This window comes from Rhinichthys klamathensis, unplaced genomic scaffold (assembly GCF_029890125.1).
Source record: "Rhinichthys klamathensis goyatoka isolate OS25496 unplaced genomic scaffold, OSU_Roscu_1.1 h1tg000272l_1, whole genome shotgun sequence".
NCBI lineage: Eukaryota > Metazoa > Chordata > Actinopteri > Cypriniformes > Leuciscidae > Rhinichthys > Rhinichthys klamathensis.
The window spans coordinates 636,369-663,171 of NW_026606792.1; the positions used below are offsets into that span (position 1 = coordinate 636,369).

The 26,803-nt window shown below is 39.9% G+C and overlaps 2 protein-coding genes across 2 annotated transcripts in view; both read right to left on the bottom strand.

Moving 5' to 3' along the window:
- The window catches only part of si:ch211-166e11.5 (sterile alpha motif domain-containing protein 3), a 36,050-nt gene extending 25,840 nt beyond the window's left edge, over nucleotides 1-10,210 (bottom strand). The window contains exons 1-3 of the mRNA XM_056268466.1: nucleotides 10,141-10,210; nucleotides 4,890-5,965; nucleotides 4,656-4,811 (exon numbers count right to left, since the gene is read on the bottom strand). Of these exons, the coding sequence (XP_056124441.1) occupies nucleotides 4,656-4,811; nucleotides 4,890-5,965; nucleotides 10,141-10,210 (1,302 nt within the window). The remainder of the gene's footprint in view (nucleotides 1-4,655; nucleotides 4,812-4,889; nucleotides 5,966-10,140) is intronic.
- Nucleotides 1-26,803, bottom strand: part of LOC130102433 (gastrula zinc finger protein XlCGF8.2DB-like) — a 250,377-nt gene that overhangs the window by 153,682 nt on the left and 69,892 nt on the right. The window lies entirely within an intron of this gene.

The window sequence follows — 26,803 nt, forward strand, 5'->3', positions numbered from 1 at the left end:
TTATGCTTCACCATTTTGGGGCCAAAAAAGGCCACCGCTGCCAAACAGTCTTCAGAGAATTTCAGTCTTTATGGTGTAGAGAAATTAAACAATCTGCTGAAATACTTCTCATCCGATGTGAAAATGCAGGAAGCTCATCTGGAGTTTACAAACTCCTTGGTTGGTAAACTCCGGAGGTTGGTAAAGCCGTGATGGCGGCGCGGTAGTACGCAGCGGCCACTCCGGACCCGAAAATGGTGCTATTTTTTATATTCTTTTTATTTAAAGCCCGACTCTTGCGGCACATGGACATCGGAACAAACAGTGGTTGTGTCTACCACCGTCAAACACTCTTAAGCCACAAGTCTCATGCAAATACCAAGCTGCATGATGAACTACAGGAGACGCTTCGCGAACTCAGCCTGCTACGGAGACCAGGACTCGAGACCCCGGCGTCGCCTGAGGCTGGTGGCCAGGGTGGAGGACGCCACAAGCGGTGTGCGAGGAAGCGGAAGCGCGGCAAGAGGGCGGGGGTCCATGCTAGGTTAAAAACAAACCCTAGCCGGCCGGCTCTCCCGTCTAACTTTCTCTCAAATGTTTGCTACCTGGACAACAAAGTGGACTATATCCGACTTCAGCAGACTACGCAGCGTGAGTTTAGAGACTGCTGCGTCTTTGTTTTCACGGAGACGTGGCTCAGCGACAGAATTCCGGATGCCGCCATTCAACTAGACGGGCTCACCTCGTTTCGTGCCAACGAATACAGCTCTCTGCGGTAAGACTCGTGGTGGTGGCTTGTGTGTTTACATCAACACTGAATGGTGCAAGAACTCTGTACTAGTCTCTCGTTCTAGTTCTGAAGTGCTTCGAGAGGCTCGTCATGAAGCACATCAAGACCCAGTTACCCCCCTCACTAGACCCACTGCAGTTTGCGTATTGTCCAAACCGCTCAACGGACGATGCCATTGCCACCACCCTCCATCTGGCCCTCACCCACCTAGACAAAAAGGACTCATGTTCGAATGCTATTCATAGATTTCAGCTCAGCATTCAACACAATCATTCCCCAGCACCTGATTGAAAAGCTGGACCGGCTGGGCCTGGACACCTCCCTCTGTAACTGGATCCTGGACTTTCTGACTGGGAGACCTCACTCAGTCCGGATGGGAAACAGCATTTCAACCACCACCACACTGCGCACTGGGGCCCCCCAGGGCTGTGTGCTCAGTCTACTGCTGTTCACTCTGCTGACTCACGACTGTGCAGCTATGCACAGTTCGAACCACATCAAGTTCGCCGACGACACGACCGTGGTGGGTCTCATCAGCAAGAACGATGAGTCAGCATACAGAGAGGAGGTGCAGCGGCTAATGGACTGGTGCATAGTCAACAACCTGTCTCTGAATGTTGACAAAACAAAAGAGATGGTTGTTGTCTTTAGGAGAGCACTAGGCGAACACACTCCGCTGAACATCGACGGCTCATCTGTGGAGATTGTTAAGAGCACCAAATTCCTTGGTGTTCACCTGGCAGAGAACCTCACCTGGTCCCTTAACACCAAGTCCATTACCAAAAAAGCCCAGCAGTGCCTATTCTTCCTTCGAAGGATGAGGAAAGCACATCTTCCACCCCCCATCCTCACTTTGTTCTATAGAGGGACTATTGAGAGCATCCTGAGCAGCTGTATCACTGCCTGGTTTGGGTCTTGCACCGGTTCGGACCACAAAGCCCTACACAGGATAGTGAGAACAGCTGAGAAGATCATTGGGATCTCTCTCCCTCTATCAAAGACATTTATCGGGGTGGCAGTGGCTCAGTGGTTCATGTGGGTTGTCTACAAACCGGAAGGTTGGTGGTTCAATCCTCGGTTCCACCTGACCAAGTGTCGAGGTGTCCATGAGCAAGACACCTAACCCCAGCTGCTCCCGACGAGCTGGATGGCGCCTTGCATGGCTGCCGTCGCCCGTCAGTGTATGAATGAGTGAGTGAATGGGTGAATGTGAGGCAAATTGTAAAGCTCTTTGGTGGCCATTGGGTCTGTGAAAGCGCTATATAAATGCAGTCCATTTACCATTTACCATTTATGTAAAACATTGTATTCGCAAAGCAATCAGCATTGTGGATGACCCCACCCACCCCTCACATAAACTTTTTATCCTCCTGCCGTCTGGCAAGAGGTACCGAAGCATTCAGGCCCACACAACCAGACTGTGTAACAGCTTCTTTCCCCAAGCCATTAGACTTCTAAATACTCAAAAACTGGTATGACACACACACGTGTCCCGAGTTGCACTTTACAAAACTGTAAACGGTCACTTTTTAACTGTCTGCTACCTCAGCAACTGCTATGTGCATAGAACACTATCCCATAGTATGTTGTTTACATTTGTAATATTTGTTTGCACTACTCTGTATTGGTCGGCACTGCACTGTCTCAGTGTCACTTCTGTTGTGTCCAATGTTTAAAAGTGTTTTGTACTGTCCAATACTCTGCACAAGTCTCTGCATGTGCACTTTATATAGGAATTTTTATTTATTTTACATATTTTATGACTAGTTCTATATGTGTTATGTAGCACCATGACTTCGGAGGAACGTTGTCTCGTTCCACTGTGTACTGTACCGTATATGGTTGAAATGACAAATAAAACTATTTGACTCTTTGACTTTGACAAACCTGAAGCCATGGTCTCCTGTGATTCATATACTTCATTGTCCTTTCAGCAGTTTGCAGAGACTGTGTTAAGTGAACATAGTCATGTTTGCACTGAAACGGAGAAACTCATTCAGACAGCCATGGTCATACCAGTTGCGAGTGTGTCGTGTGAACGTGGATTCAGCACACAAAACAGGATCAAAAATAAATTCAGAAATTCACTGAATAATACAAGTCTCACAATTCTAATGATCATTTCAGAGCTTGGACCTTCCCTTGAGCAGTTTGACTTCAACAGAGCCATCATCAAATGGAAAGAGATGACGAGGAGGAGACAGATGAGAAACTTAGAATAAGTCACATGAAAAAAGTAACAATAAATGGGAAAAAGTGACTGAAATTGAACTGAAACACATGAAATACTCTGAAACTGAGAGACATAAATACATACAGTTTAAACTGAGTTCTTAATATCAATTTGAAGGAGAGCATGGCGTATTTTGTATGACGTTTTAAAAAAAAGCAAAGAAATGAACTGAACTGAAACACATGAACGACACTGAAATAGAGAGACATTAATATATAGCCAAGGCCTAGTTTAAACAGGTCTTAATGTCAATTTGAAGAAGAGCATGGTGTATTTTGTGTAACGTTTTTTGTTTGTTTTGTTATTAACTGTTTTGAGAACTGGAAATGCACAATTCATGCATACAAATCTGTAGATATTAATAAATGAAGATGATTAAATTAGACCGATGCATCAAAAGTTTTTCTCCCCCCCCCCCATAATCATTAGATCCCCCCATGTGACCCATGTAAGGGGGGAGTCCCCCCCCAGTTTAAAAAACGAAATTCAGGCCCTGTGCTTAAAACGGAGAAGTTTTCCTTTGAGTTTTCTGTGTTCAGAGAACACCTTTGCCAAAACGATCTCCATTCACTCAGATCCAAACTGAACTGGCGGCAGCAACACGTGCGAGTCCGACACCCGGTCCGGCACAAGTAAGAGGAGAGGAAGAGGAAGAGGGATCAGGTGCTGGCACCGCACACAAGAAGAAGGGTTCACTGGGCATCCTTGCAGGGAATAGAGCAGCTACAGCAGCCATGCTCAACGCTCATGAAAAGGTGAAGCAGAGATGTCCATGTACCTTCAGGAAATGGCTATTGATGGACAAGAAAACCCACAAACTTGCTGAAAAGCTAACGGTTCCCTCTCATTGCCAACACTGCATGTAAATATTTGTGTATATGAGCTACCAGTGCTCTATCTGAACGTGTGTTCAGCACAGCGGGTAGCGCTGGTATTGCACTTCGCAGCTTATTAAAGCCATAAAAGGTGAACATGTTAGTATTTATGAGCTGAATACTGACACTATTGTCGTCTGTAGAGCTGCTTTACGGCATATTTGAAGAAGTCTGATTCTGTAATTTTCCTGTTTATTACTGTGAAGCTGCTTTGAAACAATCTGTATTGTATAAAGCACTCTATAAATAAAGACTCGATAAATAGTAGTGATGCATGTCTCGAGACCACTTTTACGTGGGCTCGGTCTTGTCACGGCCTTGACGGTCTTTGGTCTTGGACCTCTCGGTCTTGTCTAGGTCTTGATGTCTCAGATCGACATAGTGGTCGGGGGATTTAGCAATACAATACTACAATATCCACAACGATATCCGCAACGGATTGAAGTCATTTGGATTCATTTGGAGACTTCGAAATCGGCAGAGATAGGCAGGCAAAGCAAAACAAAATCTTACAAGTTATTGCTTAGCTTCAACAACACTAGTCTGTTTTTTTCCCCTCCGGTCTTGGTCTTGGTCTCGACTTGGTCTTGGTCTCGATACCCTCTGATCTTGGTAGTGTCTTGGTCTCGGTTTAGGCGGTATTGACTACAAGTCTAATAAATAGTGACTTGACATTATTCTTACACATCATATATTCACTCTCCACCCATAGCTGAGTGCACAGTAGTGTATAGTAAAGCACTATACACACACATCTCATTGATTGAGGCACTCATACCTCTAGCAGCATGTTCCTGATTCGCTGAATGCTCATGGTCGCAGGCCCTCTTCTTGTCAACACCAAGGAAATTATTTTTGAGAAGTAGTGGTCCAGTTTTGCAATGAAAGTTTCCTCCAGGTTAACAGTGGTGATCCTTGTGAATTCTTTGTTTATCTGCAGGAAAAACACAATTTGTTAATGTAGAAAATTTACTTTAGTATAGCACATTAGCATATAGCACAAAATATTTACCTGATCTGCACAAAAAAGAGCAGGCCATCTGTTTTTTAAATCACTGACTGAGAGTGCGTAACTGACAACCTCCTGTCTGCGGAAGGAGAATGTCTTTGCCATTTTCTCACAGATGATCTGATAGTTGTTCCTCATCTTCACCTCATTAAGGAGCGCCACTCGTTCATTTTCCAAGCTTTCTTCAGTTTCTCCCTGTGGGTGAGGCGGCAAGAAGTTCACCTCTGCCTTTCTGGGCTTCTTGATATTCTTGGCTGGTGCTCTTTCATGTGCTCGCTTCTTTTTGAGAGAGTTCACGTCGAGCTCAGGGCATCCAAGACCTCTCAGTTTCGATCTATAGTTGCCCATTTTATATTTTAGTCTTTGTCGCCATTGGTAGCATCCATTATACGAGCCCGGTTCTCGAAGGCAAGGATGTTTCTGAATCAGCGCCTCGATGACATCGGACAACTGTGCGCTTGTTGGATAGGCCACGTACTGAAAGATGCTTTCGGCCAGTTTCTCCAGGATGTCTGGAAGGATTGAGGTGAAGTTGAGTTGAAATCCATCCTTCTTGAAAGCTTCGTTTCCTGAAGCAAGCACAAGTTCTGAGTCATACGCAAAGCGAGGTACTGGGAATTCAGTAGGCCAACGCTGTGAGCGCTGAGTCTTGTGTTCAGGCGAGGAAAGAGTCGACGTATCCTGAGATCCAGGAGAGGAACTGCTGTTGGACGGATGGACGGAGGTCACTGAAGTGTAGACCGAGGACGCTGAGGTTTGGATTGAGGTCTTTGAAGCACTTTTAACAGAATTATCCACATTGGTAAAGGTCAGAGTAAGTGTAGGAGGTTCAACAATGTGAATCACCTTAATCGTGTCCTTGTCCTTGATGTCACTTGTTGAGGTAACAGAGAAATACTCCTCTCCGAAATCAGGATCCTTATAATGCAAAGTAAAGCTCCCAATGAGGCCAAATGTCTTCCTCACGATATGCTCAAGCTCATTCACACTCCCAGGGATTCCCTGAGGCAAGTCCAGTTTGCGAATGTCATGTTCCTGAAGAATGATGCGAAGTTTGGCTGGATGAGGCACTGGAGCATCTGTGAGAAAAACCACATCACTCGAGTCTGAGTTACAGCAATAGAGGAATATTAACACTGATAATGACCTTTAAATGCAGTGTGTGCATAACTATTACGCAAGTCGATATTCTGATCATTAGGGCCGTGCCGTAACACGCCTCTCTGGAACAACGTCACACTAACCCATCCTTTCACCAACAAATGGAAGTTTTATGAAAAAATAAAAAGTTTTATCAGAAAACTAATCGGAAAGAAATCACTGGAAACAGCGTGAACGCAAAACAAACATGATAAAAGCGACCGTTTGCAGGCATTTTTGTTGTTTACTTGAATATTTAAAACCCAAGAATCAATGTTTTACCACAGGTTTACAATAATAAGTGATACATTGATCATAATGAATTAATTTGCATCAAAATTGCACATTAGTCACACAGAAATAAAGTGGCTTGCCGTTAAGTCTATTTCAAAAAAGAAAGAAAATAGACTTACTCATTCAGTCGTGTCTGTTTCTGTTTATTTGGTAGTTACAGGACATATTTACATCACATTTATAAAGAATGATTATTTCAGCAAATATGCCAGCAAAACTACGACCTGAGGAGCTTTAGCACTCTCTCCCAGTAGGCTACAGTTTTATTTTCAGTCAGAGAAACAGAGGAAGCTCCCACAAAAAAAGCTGCTTTATCTTACGATAGTCTTGTATAAAGTAGGGATGGGGATTTTTCAAAAAATATTGTATTCGAATATTCGGGCTCATAAAAACCGAATATTCGAATATTAATTTATTTAAATGTCATTTAAGGAGAAAGACGTTATTTTTTAAGTTTATTATTGAACAAGCTTACAATTAGGCAATATACACATCAAGCTTACTATATATCTTAAGCTTTTATTTTAGTTGAAAACATTAAACAATACATGCAAACTAAAATATAAAGAACAAAAGCATTTAAGCTCAAGTAACGCGAACGGAAAAACGCTAATAAAGCAGATTATGACAGTTATCGTACAGAACGAACATGCACTCGAGTCAGCATTATTGGGCCTCATTCATGAAACATTCGTAAATATACGAGTAAATATGAGAGTGATTTGCGCGTAAAGAGACCTTCCCGAAAACTCATCTCCTGATTCACAAATACTTCGTAAACGTCAGATGTGATAGTGAAATGTGTGTTAATGAATTCCTATCAGTCGTAAATGGGACGCGCGTGCACGCTCACTCTCAATTACCATAAATCCCGCCCATTAAATCCGACTGACAACTATATATGGGCATCATATTATGACACCAAACGAAGGATTTCAACATGTCTTCTCAAAAACGAATGAAAAAGAAAAATTTCTCAGATGCAGAAATCGAAGTTTTATTATCAGAAGTTCATTCAAAACACCACATTTTATTTTCAAGCGTACATAGTGGCGTATCAGGTCCTAAAGAAAAGGCAGCTTGGCAGCATTACAGATGCAGTTACTGGAGTTTCATCTGTTAATCAAACAGTCCCAGAAGTAAAAAGAAAAACCGCATGTAATTATATAATATTTTTTCAAAATGCTGTGTAAATATGTACCCGATTAAGGTGAATTAAAATGCAGCCTTAGTTATTAATGAGCAAAACGTTGGGGGGGTTAAGCGCACTGTTTACGCGTGGCTGGGAGCAGGTGTAGATTTCTCTCGTACCAACTAACATTTGGAAAATACGAACATCTTAATGAATCCGAAAATTTACGCCAGAACCACTTTACACACGATTTACACAAAAATTCGTTCTGCTCGTGTTTCATGAATGAGACCCATTCTGTTTATTGTTTCACGTTCATGTTGAGAAAAACAATAATATCCTCATGCTCGAGTGAGAAAGGCGCTGCGCCGACAGACGTTGCAGACACACAGTGTGCTAAGCTAAGTTACTAACAGCACTTTGCGTTTTCTGTTCTTAAACCGGTCTCCCTCAACGAAACTTAAAGGAAGCATATGTTTTAAAATCATTTAGCTGCCAGAAGAGATCATCTCGATTCCCTCGGGCTACAGCTGCGCTGACCTGCAGTCGTGAAGGCTTTTGTTTCCAAAAGGATACGGGTTAGAATTAAATAAAAGGCCTAATGTTCTTTTTAACATATCGTTGTTCTCATAATCTTTCAAAATAACATGGAATCAATCATTGCTTAATTTCAGAGACAGATGGAATTGTAATCTTATTATGTTGTATATTAAACATGTGTGGTCTACAGCAACAGTCGGCACATCCTTCATCTTCCACAACGATAAAAGCTGATAATCACCAGCAAACATTTCAGTTATTTCTGTTCACAGCTGTTACCTTTGGGTGGGTTTTGCTGAATGTGTTTGCCTTTTCAAATGAATGAATGATATTCTGACGAGGTTTCTTTGGAGCCTTTTTTCTTCTTTTTCTTCATGAATAGCTCAAACATCACAATGCCGATTTTTAAGATATTTAAAAGATTTAAGAGCTGTTAGATTTGTTGTGGATTGGCTCCTCCTCGCAGAACTGATGCCTTGCAGTCGTTGCAAATAACAAAAGTTATTGTAAAGTATTTCCACAAGGCTGACATAATGGCTTCAGCGCTCCTTTCAAAAACCTGTCACGCCTAAGCATAATCAACACTTTGCATCGGCAAGCGCTATCGGTGTTATGTTCCTTATCCGGTAATTAATTCATATGCCATTATCGTCCGATTCTGATGTAATGCCGATAATATTGTGCATCCCTAATTTAAATTCATATACAGATATATTATTTCATGAATGTTAAGCACTCAAATTACATGAGAGTGGCAGATTTAAACATTAGTTTAATTAATTCTGTTTCCTTCCCCACTTCGCTCACACCAGTAAACGAGTGTGTGGATGGTGCACGCATCATTGCATAAGTTATGTGTGACCGCGTCGATTATTTCATTATGCCTTTTGAACTCTTTTTGTATGTTGTGCAGTTCGCAAATGCCTGTATTATCATGTGTCGCGTCTTTTGCAGCATCTCGTCATGAGTCACAGCTTTCTCCGTTCTAACTACTAAAAATGCATCTCTAGACCCGCGTCTCCTGCTTCTAACCACAGAAACACATTCTGTGTGAATGAACACTACTCTTGTTTTGCTGCAATGATTATTTTACAGGTCTTGCAAAATAGCTGGCTGTATGACACATTATCTCTCCTGAATATTACCAAACCATGGATATAGATTTTTTTGTCCAAGTCAAGGCACATTTATACCGCGCTTTTTACAATACAGATTGTTTCAAAATCAGCTTTACAAAGATAACAGGAAAATAATGCAACAACATTTGTTTCCACAAGAAAATAGCGTCACAGTCCAGCTTAAGTTAGTTCAGTGATGTTTCATTTATTTTGTAAAAAAGTTATTTTTATATATATATATATATATATATATATATATATATAGCCTCTCCCGAGAAAACCGTGATGATATCGTCCAGCTCAGTTCTCGTATAATGGTGTCAATGCAGGCAGATCAATATTACTGTTAAATATATAATAAAATGTTAAATTTAATTTCCTTAAAAAAAGTCCTTATCCTGCCCTGAATCCACCTCGCATTCAAATCGCACACTGAGGGCCGGTTCACACAGAACAACGTCAAAAAGCGCAAGCTCTCGAGACATTTTTAAAAGGTGCGCGAGACTGCAACAGTTAATGACGGCCATCTAGCACACGTGTTCATTGAGAAACAGAGAGAAAGTGAAGCAGTGAAATGGAAAACATGATCCGTCTGGCGGTAAAATCAAGCTTTCTGTGGTTTAGAAATCGCACACTCACATCGCAATTTTGATTAATCGCACAGCACTCATTCAACATGATAGATTCACATTTTAAACAGTAAAAATATTGAAGAAATTGAAGATAGACAAATAAGCCAGCAAAATGGAAGCTGTAGCATATCAGAGGAGTATCTCAACAAATACACGATATGATAAGGATCACTACCGGAATAAACTAGTCTAGGCTTCACGCTTATACAAGTTCTTTAAAATAAACACGTTCAACTTAAGCTTGGCTGCAGAAACCAAACAGAAGCAGCGGTCAATACCCGTATCGGGAAGGAGAATGTGACAATACAACGTCTTATCGATATAATGAACACAGCTTGTGTAAAATTAAAAAAATATGACATTCATTTGTGTAGAGGATATTAATGAGGATCAAATACCTGTTTGTTCCACTGCATCTTCGTGTTTCACGATCACCACGTCTTCACTCTCGTCTTTCACCAGCGCCATCTTTATACCAGTACGTCACGGGGATCCGAACCAGGAGCTGTCCTGTGGGTTTGGACAATCTGTCATGTTTCAGATCAGAATAATGAACAGAAAGACAAACAGAGCCTAATTACCTGGGTCCATCTCATGCCTTTATATGCTATCAGAAGCAAAAACCAGATTCACAGTTAAGAGACTGGACAAGAACGGCTTCTCGAGTCATGGTTATGATTGGGAAATAATTGTGTACGGCTGGAAGAACCTCAGACTCTTTGATTTCCATGAGATATGGACAACTCCAGGAGTAAAGCCAGGCACAAGGATATATAAAGAAAGAAAAAAACACTGACTAGGGATGAACGATAACCGTTTTCATGATAAAATGTCCTGGCGGTTAATTATCGTTTTCAAATTTCCTATGATTATCATTAAAACCGTGTTTGATTATCGTGGTTTTTAGACCCTGTCCGGCCAGCATGACCCGGACGCAGTGTGCAACGCTGTTCCTTGTACGAGAAGACATGGCATGTTAACTTAGACCTCAAAATCAAAACTAAGTTGGGGAAATAATTGGACACAAAATATTGTTTTGAGTTTACATTTTTTATTATCTCACTTGTAATTAACGCAAAGCTTCCACAAAGAAAAGTTCGCAGCAAGTGTCTTCCAGCCAAGACGAACAAGTTCAAACAAGACTATTAATGCTGACATTTAAGGGATAATGTATATTCATTGTTACACTTTTTTTACCACAGAAACAATTACGAGGATATGAAATATTGAATTGCGTTTAATGTTTTAAAATCGTACCCCTTTATAAATCCATTTTGTACAGTGTACAAAACAATCGTCCAGACAAGATGATCACTATAATATTACAGTAGTATGGATACTAAAGTCCTCTGATTTCATCTTCAATACAGTAATAAAACTGAGACGCAAGACGGCAAGTTGCATTCGAATGGAACGAGAGACAGGTGTGCGCTAGGCTAGCTATGTTATAGGCTAATGCGTTGCTATTGACGACAGAAATGCCACAGAAGAGAATCTTGCTTTAAAAAAGTGCATTGAGCTGCTAATTTAATTTGTTGTTTGTTGATTTTCAAATATAAAGCTTGTTGAAATGTTTTCAGTGCATCTTTTCTTTTTGAACATTTTCAGCTCATTCTAACAAAACCGTGATAATATTGATAATCGTGATCATTTTGGTCACTTTAACTGTGATATGAGATTTTCATACCGTTTCATCCCTAACACTGACATGTAATGGCTGGAAACTTCTGTCGCATCTGTACAAAAGCCAACAGGGGCGAAGTTAATGGAAGAATAAGGCAAAAAATGCCCTAAAATAGATTAAAATTCCCCTAAAAATTCAAGGTATAAATGCAAAAAAAAAAAAAAAACGTGTGACTTTGTTTTGTTTTTTATATTTAGCACTGGGCAATAAACCAATAACGATAATTATCGTAATATAATTTTCCTCAATAAAACTAGATAACGATTTCGATAAATGCTCAATGTTTATGCGACAAAAGTGGATCATTTCCCACGGATTTACTGTAGTAACGCTAAAGGCACCATGGTATAGTGGCAGACATGTGGGATATTCATATCACTAATTTAAACATGCATTAAATGAGTAATGGAATATAATTACAGTATTTTTTTGTGATTAAGCTATAGCGTTTGTGCATGTAGCCTATTTAGGCTACTGTTTTTCCATTCAAATACCACAGAAACCATATAGTTACATTTTACCACGGTGTTGATGTGCTGTATTACTGTGGTTATCTAATGTATGCTACTATGGATGATCTATGGTTAATTTCAATAAAACTCAAACAGTCAGAATATTTACATTTTACCATATAATTTTGTACAGATGCATTACATTTTATAACAAATGTATATCTGCATACAAACTCAAGCCACTACTACTGTCAAATGTGCATTTCTAAGAAAAACTTCTTTTTTCTATTAAGACAATTATATGGTTAGGAACAATTACTGAAAAAGTGTAAATAATTCAAAAATGTTTTGAATGTTCTACATTAGGTTTGTGAAATGTTCACCTGTTTGGCAAGTGTTTGTCATATTCTGACAAAAATAAATACATTATTGTGATAATTTAATTTTGGCCATATCACCCAGCCCTATTAGTTAATCCGCAGCCTAGCACACGTGTAAGAGGGAACATCACTGACGTCAATGCTCAGTGGTCATCTGTGTCCAGTGTTAAAGATCAAACTGAAGCAGTCTTGATTCCACTAGACACAGTTGGAATAATTACCAGTGTCGAAACAAAATAAGAACTAGTAGCAATAAAAAAATTAGTACTAGTATCATGAAAATAGATACTAGTAAGTTAAAAAAAAAACAAATGTTAAAACGGCTTGCGATTGAACCTGGAGTGGTGAATGTATAAAAAACCATGGATAATGTTGACAACGAATGGGATGGTAAAATTTACTCAAAAAACTCTTGGATATTGACTTAGTTCCAACCCTCATTCAACACTTAATTATGAACATAGTGATTAGCATATTTTGGGGTGTTTACTTTGTTACTTTGGGGTCAGCAGGACACCGTTTGTCCAGGAATGGAGTTAAAGAGCCCTGCTAATGTATCCTCAATACATTTGCCTTTTAATGCGGTTTCTTCCACACAAAATAGGCAAGAATGAACATGGCGATTGCTGTTAATTCCAACAACAAATCACTTTAACCACGAAAATTAACCATGGTTTTAATACAAAAAAAAAATGGTTATGTTAAACTAACCTTTAACCATGGTATTTGTGGTAAAACGTACAAATGGTAACCAATTAGCAAAAAAAAAAAAAAACATTACTCCACTTTTACTTTAATAAAACCATGTTGTGGAAACATTTCTGATAGCACGTGAAGGCAGCAGTCTCTGACTTGCAACACTTAAGACTTCAAATTAATTCAAGAGTAAGAAGGAGTACGAATTATATATGCATTAAATGAAATAAGAATTATATTTAGTATTTAATGATAGCATTTGCAACTGTTTGGTAAAAGACACATCAACGTTACTGATGTTCGTGTCGCTCTCTAACAGGGAATCATCCTGCGATTGCAGAGAAACTGACTCAATTGACTCGGAGTTTGGAAGAGCTCCGTTTCTCCCGTCACAGTTTACCCGAGACAACTTCATGTTTACCAGAGATGTTTACTATAAACACTATAGGGCGCGAAATGAGACGCATCTTTTCTGCTACTCACGTGTGGATGTGCTTTACTCACAGAAATAAGCTTCATTAATGTTAGATAACGCCTTACTGTGTTACATTCGGTAACAATTAATTTATTAACATTTATTGTAAACGCTATTTAAAAGACTTTGTATCGATTTAAACACTTAAAACGCATGCAAACACAAACCTTTCTCCAGCCAAATCACAGATGGACGAGCATGGCGCATACTTATGATGTCACATGTCTACACCAAAATAAAAGTCCTGTTCACACATTAAAAAACACAAACATGCATCGAAATTTACATACAAAACCGCATACATACATTTATTAAATGAAACGAGTTAATTTCACTAGAATATTACTGAAAGTTCATTGCACTTAATAGAGAAAAGTTATGGGGACTTGATAATGTTCAGCAGAACTCAAACTGAATCAGTTGCAGCAGATTTGTAGTTCCCAGCATGCTTTGCTTCAGTCTCTGAGAGGAGAGTAATGCTGAAATTAAATGTTTTTGCATCTGATTAATAAAGATTGACCTGTTGGTTTTTAAGGTTGTTATGTTGGCGTTTATAAGGGCGTGTGAGTTTTTGGGGGGTTAAACTGTGATGAGGAGTATAGAGCCTGTGAAAATGTGAACACTGTTTTTACACTGCTTTGTTTGAAAATAGGAATTCCACTTATAGTTGAAAGTATTGGTGTCAGATAGGGTTTTATTATACCTTAAAAAAAGTTACAATTTAAAAAAAAAAGTTCAATAAATATACTGTCATTAAAAATATACTGTTCATTTTAAAAATACAGAAACAATTTTTTTAAGTAAAGATTCTGACAGCATTAGGTTATCCCATAATAATCCAATTTAGATTTAAATGGCGACTAGTCAAAAATCCAATTCCATATTCTGCAATTTTGACCTGTTGTAATTGGAATTAAGATATTTACAATTTGATTATGACTAGTTGATAATTAACATCCATGTTTTAATGTTGTCATAATTGTTTCGAGATGATATAAAGTTATAAGATCAAATGGCTATTTCAGCAAGAGAGCAGTTTTCTGATGTTTTGATCTGCCGTTCTTTCCACCTAGTCATTCAAAAAGGAATTGGACAAGGACAAGATCCCTTTAACCAAAGAGTACCTGACACCAGTCTATTCTGGAATGAGTTTTTAAATATAAAAGTTGATTAGCCTATAATAACTCTTCAGCTCTGCGCATGTCCAACAAATCTTTGTAATGTTTAGTTCATAATTTTGGTGGTTCTACATACAGGTCACTGCATCTCTTGCTGTATTGTACAAGTAAGCAAAACTAAAGTGTCCCACATATGTTATTGGGGTAACACTTTACAATAAGGTTCAATAGTAAACAACATTAGTTAACATGAACTAATAATAAACCGCACGTTTATAGCATTTATTAATCTTGTGTTAATTTCAACATTTACTAATACTTTATTAAAATCTTGTTAACATTAGTTAATGCACTGTGAACTAACAATGAACAGCTGTATGTTTATTAACTAACGTTAACAAAGATTAACGAATACAGTAACAAATGGATTGATCATGGTTTGTTCATGTTAGTTAATACATTAACTAATGTTAACTAATGAACCTTTGTCACAATCAGAAGGCGGCAGACAAGGTTAAGGTGAATTAACAACAACTTTATTGAAGTGCAGAGGGTGAGCGGTGGAGGGAGAATGCACAGGCCCGGCGCCACGAGGGGGCAAAAGGGGGCATTGCCCCCTCAGATCTGATTTGTGCCCCCTCAGTTTCATTTTTGTATTCATGATTACAAATGAAATGTTTACCTTTTGAGCGGTACGGTGCCATATGGGATGTATAATGTTCAGTGACGTGACATCACTACCAGATTCGCGCGTTGGTTGGCACTGAGCCAGAGACGGATGAGCTCAGCGCTGTCATATATCAAAACTATGCAGTGTTTTCAACCTCATAATGTTTATTTTAGGTTTCAGACATTGAAATACACATAAACACTAGTAAAACAATACATTTGGACAGGGCCGGATTGGGACTCATTTTCAGCCCTGGAGTTTCTTGCCTTAGACCGGCCCACTTTAATTCACGACTGACTATATTAAAATAATGTAATTAAAACCTCTGAATATAAGTATGCAATAGTGGACAATTTTTTCAAAAATATCATAATTTCCAATGCAGTGCAAACACAGTAGCCTAAGTTTTGCTTTACAGTGAAGATTTATTAGAACAGTAAATAACAGGACAGATTCAGAATCTATTTTCTGTAAGAATTAGTATTCATAAATATCCCAACATTGAAATGAAGAAAAAAAATCAAACAAAAACAAATATATAAAACAAAATAAAAAATAAAGATTAAAATAAAATGTATTGCAATTTCTAATGACTTTCTAATTGTTTCATCTCTTTTTCCTCTGGATAAGTTTAGCTTCAAGGAAACATGGACAACCCTAAAACATTAATAAACGCCTGAGCAGAGCACTGGTCTCTGCAACTTTATCTATCACGGTGTCATTGTCCAAAGACATGAGAATTTCTTTCTCAGTGCACATGAGCATGAATGCCTCAAGGTTCTTCTGGGTTAAAGTGCTCCTGAGCCTGTTTTTTATGAATTTCACTGTTGAGAAGCTTCTCTCACAGGCTACTTGTGTGATGGACAGTGTTAATAGCAACTTGTAGGCGAGTCCAATCACATGGTAGGCATCAGTTAGAAGATTGTACTGAGAGAGAATGAGATGAACACAAATGACACAGTTTTTACAGGAGGAACAAGTTTTGCTCTCTAGTTCAACATCCTGCTGTTCCATGGAAGGATCCTCATCACCTTCTTGTGGGATTTCACTAGCTGTCCTGACAATGTAACCCTCCAGAGGGGATATCTTTAGTCTGTCCCACTGAGATGCAAGGCTGTACAGCTCACCACATAATGTGCCAACTGTAGCCCTGTCGTCAAACTTAAGCAGACATTTGCTTATTTCTTCCAGAGCTGAGCTGGGGAGTCCATTTTCCCTCACATGAGCAAAGTTTCTAGGGTCTAAACAGGCTAAATCTGAGCAAAGCTTTGCATTAGCAGAAAACCTCCTTTGGATACTGCCTGTTACTGTGTCTACAATGACATTGTGTACTTTTACCTCAAAGTCAGTATCAGCTGATGCTAGCTGCTTGTCTTCTGCAAGCTCTCCTGGCATTCTTTTTTTTCTTCTGATCCTTCTCTCAGAAAAGGCAGCCTGCACTACAAGCTCACACTCTTCCTCCTCTTGCAACTTTCCATTTGCCCACTTCACAAACTCATCAGCTGCACACTTAACTCCTTCAAAGTCCCTAGCACACTTCCTGAGGCCCTCCTCTGTCCCCTCAACCAGACGTTGAGCTGTGATGATATCCATTCCCTTTGTCTGTAAGTATTTTGAAAGGGGAGATGTAAGCTCAAAAATGCGAAGGAAGAGTCTCATACTTCAAAAAGCTTTCTATGAATCCCTTTGCCTTGGCCCTCACAGTTGGCTTTTGTGTACTGTCATCTACAATGGTGTCTAAAGTCATAAGCACTTCAAAAAACAAGCCTCCCTGAGGATTCCCGAAGCACCCAAACACTTTACTTAGTGCCTGATCCTTAGCCCAGCACCTAGTTGGCCCTATTGGGCACAGTCGTCTGTGATGCTTGTCCTGACTCTTCTCCTCCCACTTCTGCATGCGCTTGTATGATTCTCTTAAAAAAACTGCTAAATCGTTAAGCAGTGAAAACAGAGACTCACTTTCCACAACACTGCCTGTTGTTTCTGCCAGTACAAGATTCAAAAGATGTGCATAACACCAAATATGAACCTGATTGGGGGAATGCTCAGAGAGGAGTGTAGAAAACCCCCTAAACTGCCCCTGCATATTAGCTGCACCATCTGTTGAGTTGCCTACACATGTGCCAATGTCAATATTAAGGTTCATTAGCACTTTTTTCAGAAGCTCTACAAAATTCTGGCCAGTAGATGACTCACAGTCCACCATAGCAATCAGTCTTTCGTGAATGACATCTGTTACATATCGAACTATGATTGAACACTGGTCTTTGGAGGGGATATCTTGGGTTGTGTCAATTTGAACTGAAAACATGCCAGCTTGTCTCACTTCTTCTGCTATAGTCACCTTTATCAGTTGGCTAATGACATCCACAACTTTATTTATTGTCTCTTTTGACAGCAGAGTAACTAGAGCGCCTCTGCCTTTTGCACCAGTTTCATGCTGCTTTTTGCTGTTTTCAATGCAAGTGTTAACATGCTGTTGGAGGCAAATGTCATATCTACTCAAGAGTAAAATCAACTCCAGGACGTTGCCATGATTAACAGCAATGTTTTCTAAGCTATAACCTGCCTCTTCTTTATCTCCCCTGTAGCTAAGGCCACATTTGCCCATGACTTTAACAACGTCCACTATACGCTCCATCACCTGCCGTTTCTTTTTCACTTGCTCAGCACATAATGACATTTGGTTGCCAGTCAACAGGCTTTTCACATCTGCCTTTTGTATTTTCAGAAAGTAAGCATCTGCACTATCTCTGTGTGTCTTACTTTTTTCATGTTCCACTATCCTTTGGTGAATGTGTTTCCAGTCTTTCATGCCTCCCTTTATGAAAGGGATCACTTAGCAAAGGTGCAAATGCCAAACAAACTGAACAGTACAGAGATTGTTTTTTTTTTCACAGTAAGTTAGCCACTTGCGGTTTGTTCCATCTTTGCTATTGAAAACCTTTGGTATAGGAACATTTGGGATTTGTTGAGGATGATAAGAAAAAAATGTATGTATATCCTGTGACTGAGGTCGAGCAAAGTAATCAAAACTATCTACAGAATCATCTTTATCTGCCTTGTCCCTAGCTTGTGGTTCTGGGTTCTGCTGCTGAGTTGTTGCCTCTGCTATCTGTCCCCGAGTCGACTCTGCTCTCCCTTTCACACTTCCTTCTGTATCCCTAGACTCGAGTGCACCTGTATTTAATCACAATGAAAGCATATTGTAATCTTTTAACATATTTGACATGGAAAGCACGTTCAAATTAAATTAAATCAAATCAAAGCAAATAAAAATTTCCAAATGGCAAAATATGCAGGCTTAATTCTTATGACTTTTATCCTATTCCCTTTCAATTGTGGGCTTTGTATATTCATTATCGTTTGATTAAAAACATAATGGGTCACTAGTAACACTTGGGTATAGAAAGTTGTTATATTGTTTGTAACTAATGTGATCACTGCAAAAAAAATGCTTTTCTTACTTACTATTTGTCTCGTTTCCAGTCCAAATATCAAAAAATAAATCTTCCATCAAGATGCATTTACTAAACAAGTATGAAAAAACACCTCAAAATTAAGTGATTTTTTGCCTAAAACAAGCTACAATATCAATGGGATAAGAAAAATAATTGTTTTAGATTTTAAGCAAAAAAAAAAAAAAACCTTAATTTTTAGGTTTTATCAGAAACAAGACACTTGTCACTTGTCTAGTAAATGTATCTTGAAGTAAGAATATTTAGATATTTGAACTGGGAACAAGACAAAAATACTAAGTAAGAAAAGCATTTTTTGCAGTGATAATGTTTGCTTATTCACTCACTGTGGTACAACAGCTTACCTGTGTCTTTCACAGTGAGAGCATTAGTCTTTTCACAACTGGGTCCTGGCTCTGTTTCTGAAACTAAATGAAAATTTTAACATTTATTTCTCACCACAAATATCCCCTTTTTACAAAGCTTTCAAATCAAGTCAAGTCAGTTTCATTAATATATTTCTGAATCAATCATCAGGTAGCATTAATTATCTCAGGGCATTTTTCATTGAGCAGGGCTCCTACTATTAGTTCTTCTGAATAACAATCCTACCTGCCCATTCTGTTGTGTTGGGCTCATGACTGGAGCTTGGTAACGTTACTGGGCCTGGCTCTTCACTGTTAGCAGCAAACTGGACTAGAGGCGGCTGCTGCTGAAGAGCTACAAGAAAAAGCTTGATACATGAACGGTGGTTTGCACGGTACGGTCGCTAGCATTGCACTGCTCCTAAATGTGGGATTACCTACAACGTTAACGTTAGCTTACCGGCCGTCTCGTCGTCTGTTGTTTTGAGGAAAAATGTGCTCAACTTAGAACACCTGGCCGCGTCAGTTTCCAAAGCTTTCCTTTTTTTTTATTCTGGCTTTTTCAGCACCGCCTTTGCGCTTTCTGTGATCCATTTTTATCTGACGGACGTTTTTTTTATTTTGGGCAACTTGCAAGGTGCCGCTGTCGGGGGCGGGGCCAGGGAGTCAAAAGATTCATGTCAGTCATCATTAACCTGAAGGCTGCACTCTGAGAGTGGGGCTGCGAGAAAATATAAAATAAAAAAAGAGTGGGACTGCGGTAAAATAAAAAATAAAAAGAGTGGAGAGATTCATCATATTTCAACCCAGTGCCATGACAACAACGGCCCTCGCGGCCAAAAAAACAGACCGGCCCACCGGGAATTCTCCCGGTGCTCCCGATTAGCCAATCCGGGCCTGCATTTGGAGCTTGTAAAAATACACACGGATGTCTTTGGAAGCAGTAATAAATTAAAAAGGCTAATTATATATTCAAATATAATTAGCCAACGTGTGTTATTCATATCAGACAAACATAGTGGAAGTGACTATAAAGTTTACTCTATTCTTCTCACAGTTCACCGGCCACTTTCTTACATATATTTCGGGAGAAACTGATGACTGACGTGACGTCTGACAGGACTCTCTGAACTGCGGGGCAAATAAACATGGTGGTGGGCTGGCGCCCATCTCACATTATAGATCAAGATCAAGATTATTTATAAAGGTTTTAAACGACCAAACACTCTCACTTACACATTTTTGACAATCGGAATATCAGATAGTTGATGACATGGTAAGCGAGTTTGTGAATATTTTGAATAAAAAAGGAAAAACGAAATAAAAGGGTTAGGGTTAGGGTTAGGGTTAGGGTTAGGTCGTTGCTATAACAAACGAACGTACTAAAATAAAAACTCGCTCTGGGGAATCAGTTAGAATAATTTAAACGTATTTTTAAGCGTGAAAGAGTTCATATATGAATAATAATAAATTATGCTGGCTTATCTTTTTATTACGCGGTTACCTGTGCAGTTGCATATGGAGTGTTTTATGGAGCGCTGCATTTAAAAATCTGTTGTTCCAAAGCGAGTTGTGTATTGATTGTTCATTGATGGTATAAAGTTAAGCCCCCTTAACAATTTCACATGCCCCCTCAGTCATTTCATACTGCAGCCGGCCCTGAAAATGCAGCTGCGAAGATAATGATATGGCGTTGACTTAGCTGAACAGGATGAATGTCTTTGCAGGAGAGAAGTAGACGAGATGAGTCTGGTTGACGATGAACAACAATGACGGGAAGATCGGAACTTCAGGTAAGTAAAGGGATTGGGGATCACACGGGTGAGCAGTCTGTAGCGCTTGTCAAGGTGACTGTGATTGAGTGGGCGGAGTGCAGTGATCAGGTGCTGATTGCTGGGGTGAGGGTTCTGTGGACTCCGTGACAGTACCCCCTCCTCCACGGTTGGCTCCTGACGACGGGGACGACCTCACTTCTGGGTGCAGGACGAGTGGGATGATCTTGGTGAAACTGGGTTAAAAGGGAAAGGTCAAGTAAATAGTCTCGAGCTACCCTGGATATCCCGGGTGGACAACCAAACTTTTTGTCAGGTCTGGTATTGTGGGGTCTCGGATCTTCGGACGTTGGCTTGAGTATTGTGTCTTCGCACTGCCTGCTGGAGATGTACATGAGCTGAGTCCCACACCCTCTTGCTCTGCTCGAACCAGTGGTTAACAGCTGGAACCTCAGATGGTTCACTGGACCAGGGAAACAGGGGTGGTTGGTATCCTAGGATACACTAGAATTAAGTAAGCCCAGTGGTGGACTGGCGAAGGGAGTTCTGGGCGTACTCCACCCAGGGAAGGAACCGGCTCCAGCTGTTCTGCTTCTGGTGGCAGTATGACCTCAAGTATCTCCCGATCTCTTGGATCTTACGCTCAGTCTGGTCATTGGTCTGAGGGTGATAACCGGAGGAAAAACTGATGGATACTCCTAGGAGCTTGAAGAAGGCTTGCCAGACACGGGAGATAAACTGGGGACCTAGGTCGGATGCAATGTCTTCAGGAAGACCAAAATGACGGAAGACATTATGGAACATTGCTTCGGCTGCTTCGAAGGCTATGGGTAGACCTTTGAGATGGATTAGTTTGCAGGCTTTGGAAAAGCGGTCGATGACGAAGATGCAGGTATTGGAATCTGAAGGTGGGAGATCGGTCATGAAGTCGATTCCCAGATGTGACCAGGGATGGTGAGGAATGGGAAGAGGAACCAGTTTTCCTGTTGGCAGACGACGGGGAGTGTTGGTGATCGGAGAGGTGTGATCTGAGTCCAGAAAGGGTAGATGACAGGATGATGGAACAAAGATACACCCTTCTGGACCTCCCGGCGGAGCAGGTTCGGTCTGTGTTGCTTGACGGATTTCTTCATCGGGGGACCAGAGGATGGGACTGACGATCATGGCTGGAGGGAGAATGGGTTCTGGAGATGAGGGGTCGAAAACGGGTTGATGAAGACGAGAGAGATCATCAGCTTTACAGTTCTTGTGTCCGGGTCGGTAGGTGACTATGAAGCTTCTCGAAGGTATTCAAGGTTTCTATGGTCTGTGATGACTTCAAATCTGTTAGCTCCCTCCAGCCAATGTCTCCATTCCTCTAGTGCGATGTTGATGGCGAGGAGCTCTCAATTGCAGATGTCGTAATTCTGCTCCGCCCAGGACAGCTTCTTGGAGTAGAAGGCACATGGATGGAGACGTTGATGGTCACCCTGCCACTATGACAGTACCGCTCCCACTCCCATTGTGGAGCCATCCACCTCTACGCTGGACGGTAGCTCTGGATTCGGATGGAGGAGAATGGGAGTGGTGGTGAAGGCTTCCATGAGGGTTGAGAACGCATTGGTTGCTTCAGGGTTCCAGGACAAAGACTTGGGCCGTTTTTTGAGTAGTAGTGACATGAGGGGAGAACTGAGAAGACTATGATTGAGGATGAATCGGCGGTAGAAATTGGCATATCCGAGGAATCTTTGGAGATCTTTGATGGTGATGGGTTGGGGCCAGGTCTGGATCTGGATGCCTCGTTCGTCTATGATGTAGCCCAAGAACTGGACAGTGGATGTCTCACACTTCTCTAACTTTAAATAGAGATGTTGTTCTCTAAGACATTGGAAGCTTTATGTGTTGGCAGTGTTCTGCTAGGTTTCAAGAGAATATCAGGATATTGTTGATATAGACTATAACAAATCTTTGAAGGAAATCTCGGAATACTTCGTTCATGTAGCCGTGGAAGACTGAAGGTGCATTGGACAGGCCGTACGGTATAACCTGATACTCATAGTGCCCGGAGGAGGTCACGAAGGCCATCTTCCATTTGTCTCCCTTGCGAATGCGGATTAAATTGTAGGCGCTCCGCAGGTCCAGCTTGGAGAAAATATGGGCATCACATAGCTGTTCAGGGCTGCTGGGACCTAAGGAAGGGGATAACTATACTTGATGTTTGGGAGTTGAAGATCCGGTAGTCTATGCACGGCCACAAGCCTCCGTCCTTCTTAGCCACAAAAAAGAAACTGGAAGCGGCAGGGGACGTTGAAGGACAAATGAAATCCTGTCGGAGTGCCTCTAGGATGTACTCCTCCATGGCCTTCTGCTCCGGGATGGACAATGGATTGACTCAACCCTTGGGTAGAGTCGCCCCAGGTAACAGGTCAATGGCACAGTCCCATGGCCGATGTGGTGGTAATTGGGTTGCCAACCGCTTGCTGAACACATCCTGGAATGCCCGGTAATCTGGGAGAATATCCACCTTGATGTTGGTATCCGGAATCTAAATGGTGGTGGAGTTCAGGGAGATGAAGGTAGATGAAGGTAGATGAAACATCAGAGTAAATATGAGGAGGATGAGGAATCTTGTTTACGAGAGTCAGGCATCCGTGGTGACAGGATTTTCCCCACTGGAGAATCTCACCGGTGTTCCAGTCGATCCTGGGTTCGTGTTGGAGTATCCACAGGTGTCAAGATAATGATATGGCGTTGACTTAGCTGAACAGGATGAATGACTTTGCAGGAGAGAAGTAGACGAGATGAGTCTGGTTGACGATGAACAACAATGACGGGAAGATCGGAACTTCAAGTAAGTAGAGGGATTGGGGATCACACGGGTGAACAGTCTGTAGCGCTTGTCAAAGACGAGACCAGACACTGGTGAAGGGATCGGTGGAGGATATAGTGTGTGTAATAATGAGGTGAAGGTGATCAAAACTCAGGTGACTGTGATCGAATGGGCGGAGTGCAGTGTTCAGGTGCTGATTGCTGGGGTGAGAGTTCTGTGGAATCCGTGACAACCTTATTGTAAAGTGTTACTGTTATTGTAATCCAAACTAGGCAGTGATCTACGTTTTATTAAATAAACAGAGGTATTTCATACAGTATATGATCAATTGATGGGCTTTGTTTCTTTTACATTGTTTGTGTTTACATTCAATTTTGAAACAAAAAAAACCCCGAAGATCAAACATTCCACTACACTGGAGTCTGTCTGAATTTGTTTAAATCTTTTTATTTGGTATTTTAACAGAAGATCATTGGTAAATACACTGCACATGCAAACAAATAAAACCCATCCTAACAAATATGCATGGAAAAAAGACATAGGGGTAATAATAACTGAACAGAAAAAAAAAAAAAAAAAAGTACATTAGAAAAAAGAGTAAAAAAGAACATTATAGATAGATTCCATTTGGCAAGAACAGGAAAAGGACGCAAGATCCAGAAAGTTCATGCAAACGAGTTAAAAAAGGCAGTTGGAAAAAGCCGGATCTATATTCTCCCACGAGCAGAAGTTTTGCTCTTCGCTTCCCATGCTGAACAAAGGCTAAATGTGCAAATGAAGGAGCCATTTCTTTTTGATAAGACCAGTAGAATTGGCCTTTTTCAATTTAACCTTAATGTAAATTTAAGAGGTTACGGCTCAGTTCACATTAGCCAGGTTTCCATCCAAGGATTTAGCTGATGGAAATTCCAATTATCAATTGGCAATATAATTTTTTTATTCACAGAAATTCTAGGTCGATACTTCAAATGTCGCAAAAAAATTATTTGGAAACACTTTTTGCCGAGAAAAAGGGCAGTGGGGAAGCCATGGAGTTCGTCACATAAAGGCTGTTACATGCTAATAATAATAATCTTTATTTTATATAGTGCCTTTAAAAGTAGCATCTAAAAGCAGTTTACATAAAAATAATGAGGTTAAAAGACACACATAACAGCCCATGTAGTAAACACTAAACAAGCAATAAAAAATAAAAAAGCCAATATATTAACAAACAAAATAATCACATGCAGTCAAACAAGCTGTGCGACATGATTTTTAATTTCCTAATATTTTCTAAGTTAGTAATAGGCTTATTATTCATGAAAATAGTAAGCAGTAAAATGGTGAATTCCAATTGTCTCATCACTCTGCATTTTACAAATATTTGGGTTGCGACAGATACGATAGAGTTTGCGATATATGTGAAATTTTGTATGGAAATGACTCGAGGGCCGATTGTTTTGCGATACAACAAAACTTATGGGACTGCGTTTTTTTTAGGAATGAAGTCATTACACACCATTGTCTCGGTACAAGGTAAAACCATTGTATGGAAACAGGCTGGATTCACTTTGTCGATAACAAAACAGTGCAAAAAAGTGGATGGAAACTTGGCTAATGTTTGCTTTGTATAAATGCTTACTGTGATATTTCTGCCCAGAACACATTTCTATGTTAGGTGACAGTGCAAGACACAGTCAAACCTATACTTTGTCATTGTTATAGATGGAGTTCCAGAGTTTTAATGACACCGTCCCAGAACTCTACAGCACATGAAACCTTTGTGGATCCAGAGATTACAGATATTGTATGTGAGTTAAGTTAACAGTTTTCCAGTTGTGTCAACGGTGGTTGTATCTAATGATTTGTGACTTGCGGTTTTACTCTATTCACTTCAGGAATGGCGAGCCATATGTTCCCAGCAAGACAAAGAATATAATGCTTCCTTGTTGGCAGACCAAGAAAAGGTCATTTTACAAATTGCTGTATGCTTGCCAAGGTTCAATTTGGGGAAACATAAAAATGTGTTAGTATTTAGTTGTTTACGTTTTTTTTCTAATTTCAAATATTTTAGGGCATTGAGGAAAGACGTCAGCAAATGGCTGCCCATATCACTTTAGCATGAGCTTTAATTTGGCTTTCATTTTCATTTCATTTGACCAAAACGTCTCTTTTTCCTTTCGCGATAAGTCATTCCAAAGATCATGGCAACGGACGTTGGTAGGTTTATAGCCTATATCACAGCCACCACACTAGACATTATTATTATTATTAATGGAAGGAGACGTGGAGTGTTATCCAAGCATTAATGGCAGGGAAAGACCCTTATACTGCGAACGGCACATATAGCCTAAGTTTCTGGGTGTTTCTCCCTCATTTCTGCTCCGAGGTCTTGATTGTGGCATTTCTTTGAGGTTTAGAATCCAGTATTCCTGTAATTATTGTTTCTTTTATGAATTTAATAAAGAACTCTGTCTCGTATTATGTCTAAAAGGTCAGTGTATTTTTGTGTCCATTCGTTTTTCCTTAGGCTATTTAACCCGTAATTGCAAACGAAAAATTAACGGTTGTTGTATTTTTAAAACGCAAAGTTGAACAACAAAATTTTAATTTTAAGTGTACACCAAATGCCGCGAGAAAAAAAAAAATATCGACAAATTTTCAGATTTTTGTGTATGACTTTTTGCCCTTTTATTAGACATTTAAAATATTTGCATATTAATATGATATTTTTTTTTTGATTTTACTGGTTTTCTAAGGCCAAATTAGAACCTGGAAATGATATTTTTCCCGCAGTGCTGAATGAAAAGAGCCATAACCACAGCCCACAGAAAGGTGATTTATAGGTGATAAGCTATAATAAATGTGTCTGAAAAAATAACGAGGCATTTTAATTGTTTATTAATAAACTATTGTTTTCTAAATCTAAAAACATATCTCCATCTCCGGATGCAGCTTTAGAGAGAAATGCACCTTTCATACGGATTTGTTCATTTTAAAGTGGACATTTCAAGCTTTAGCTTAGGCTATATGTGTGTTTTTAAAACATCACTTAAATCTTATTTGTTTAGGGCAGCTTTTACATAATTATACATAATAATTTACATAATGTTTTTATTTTTTGTATTTTATTACGTTTTTCTGTCAGTAATGCATTGTTTGTTTAATTGTATGTTTTATGTTTTTATTCTTGTGAAGCG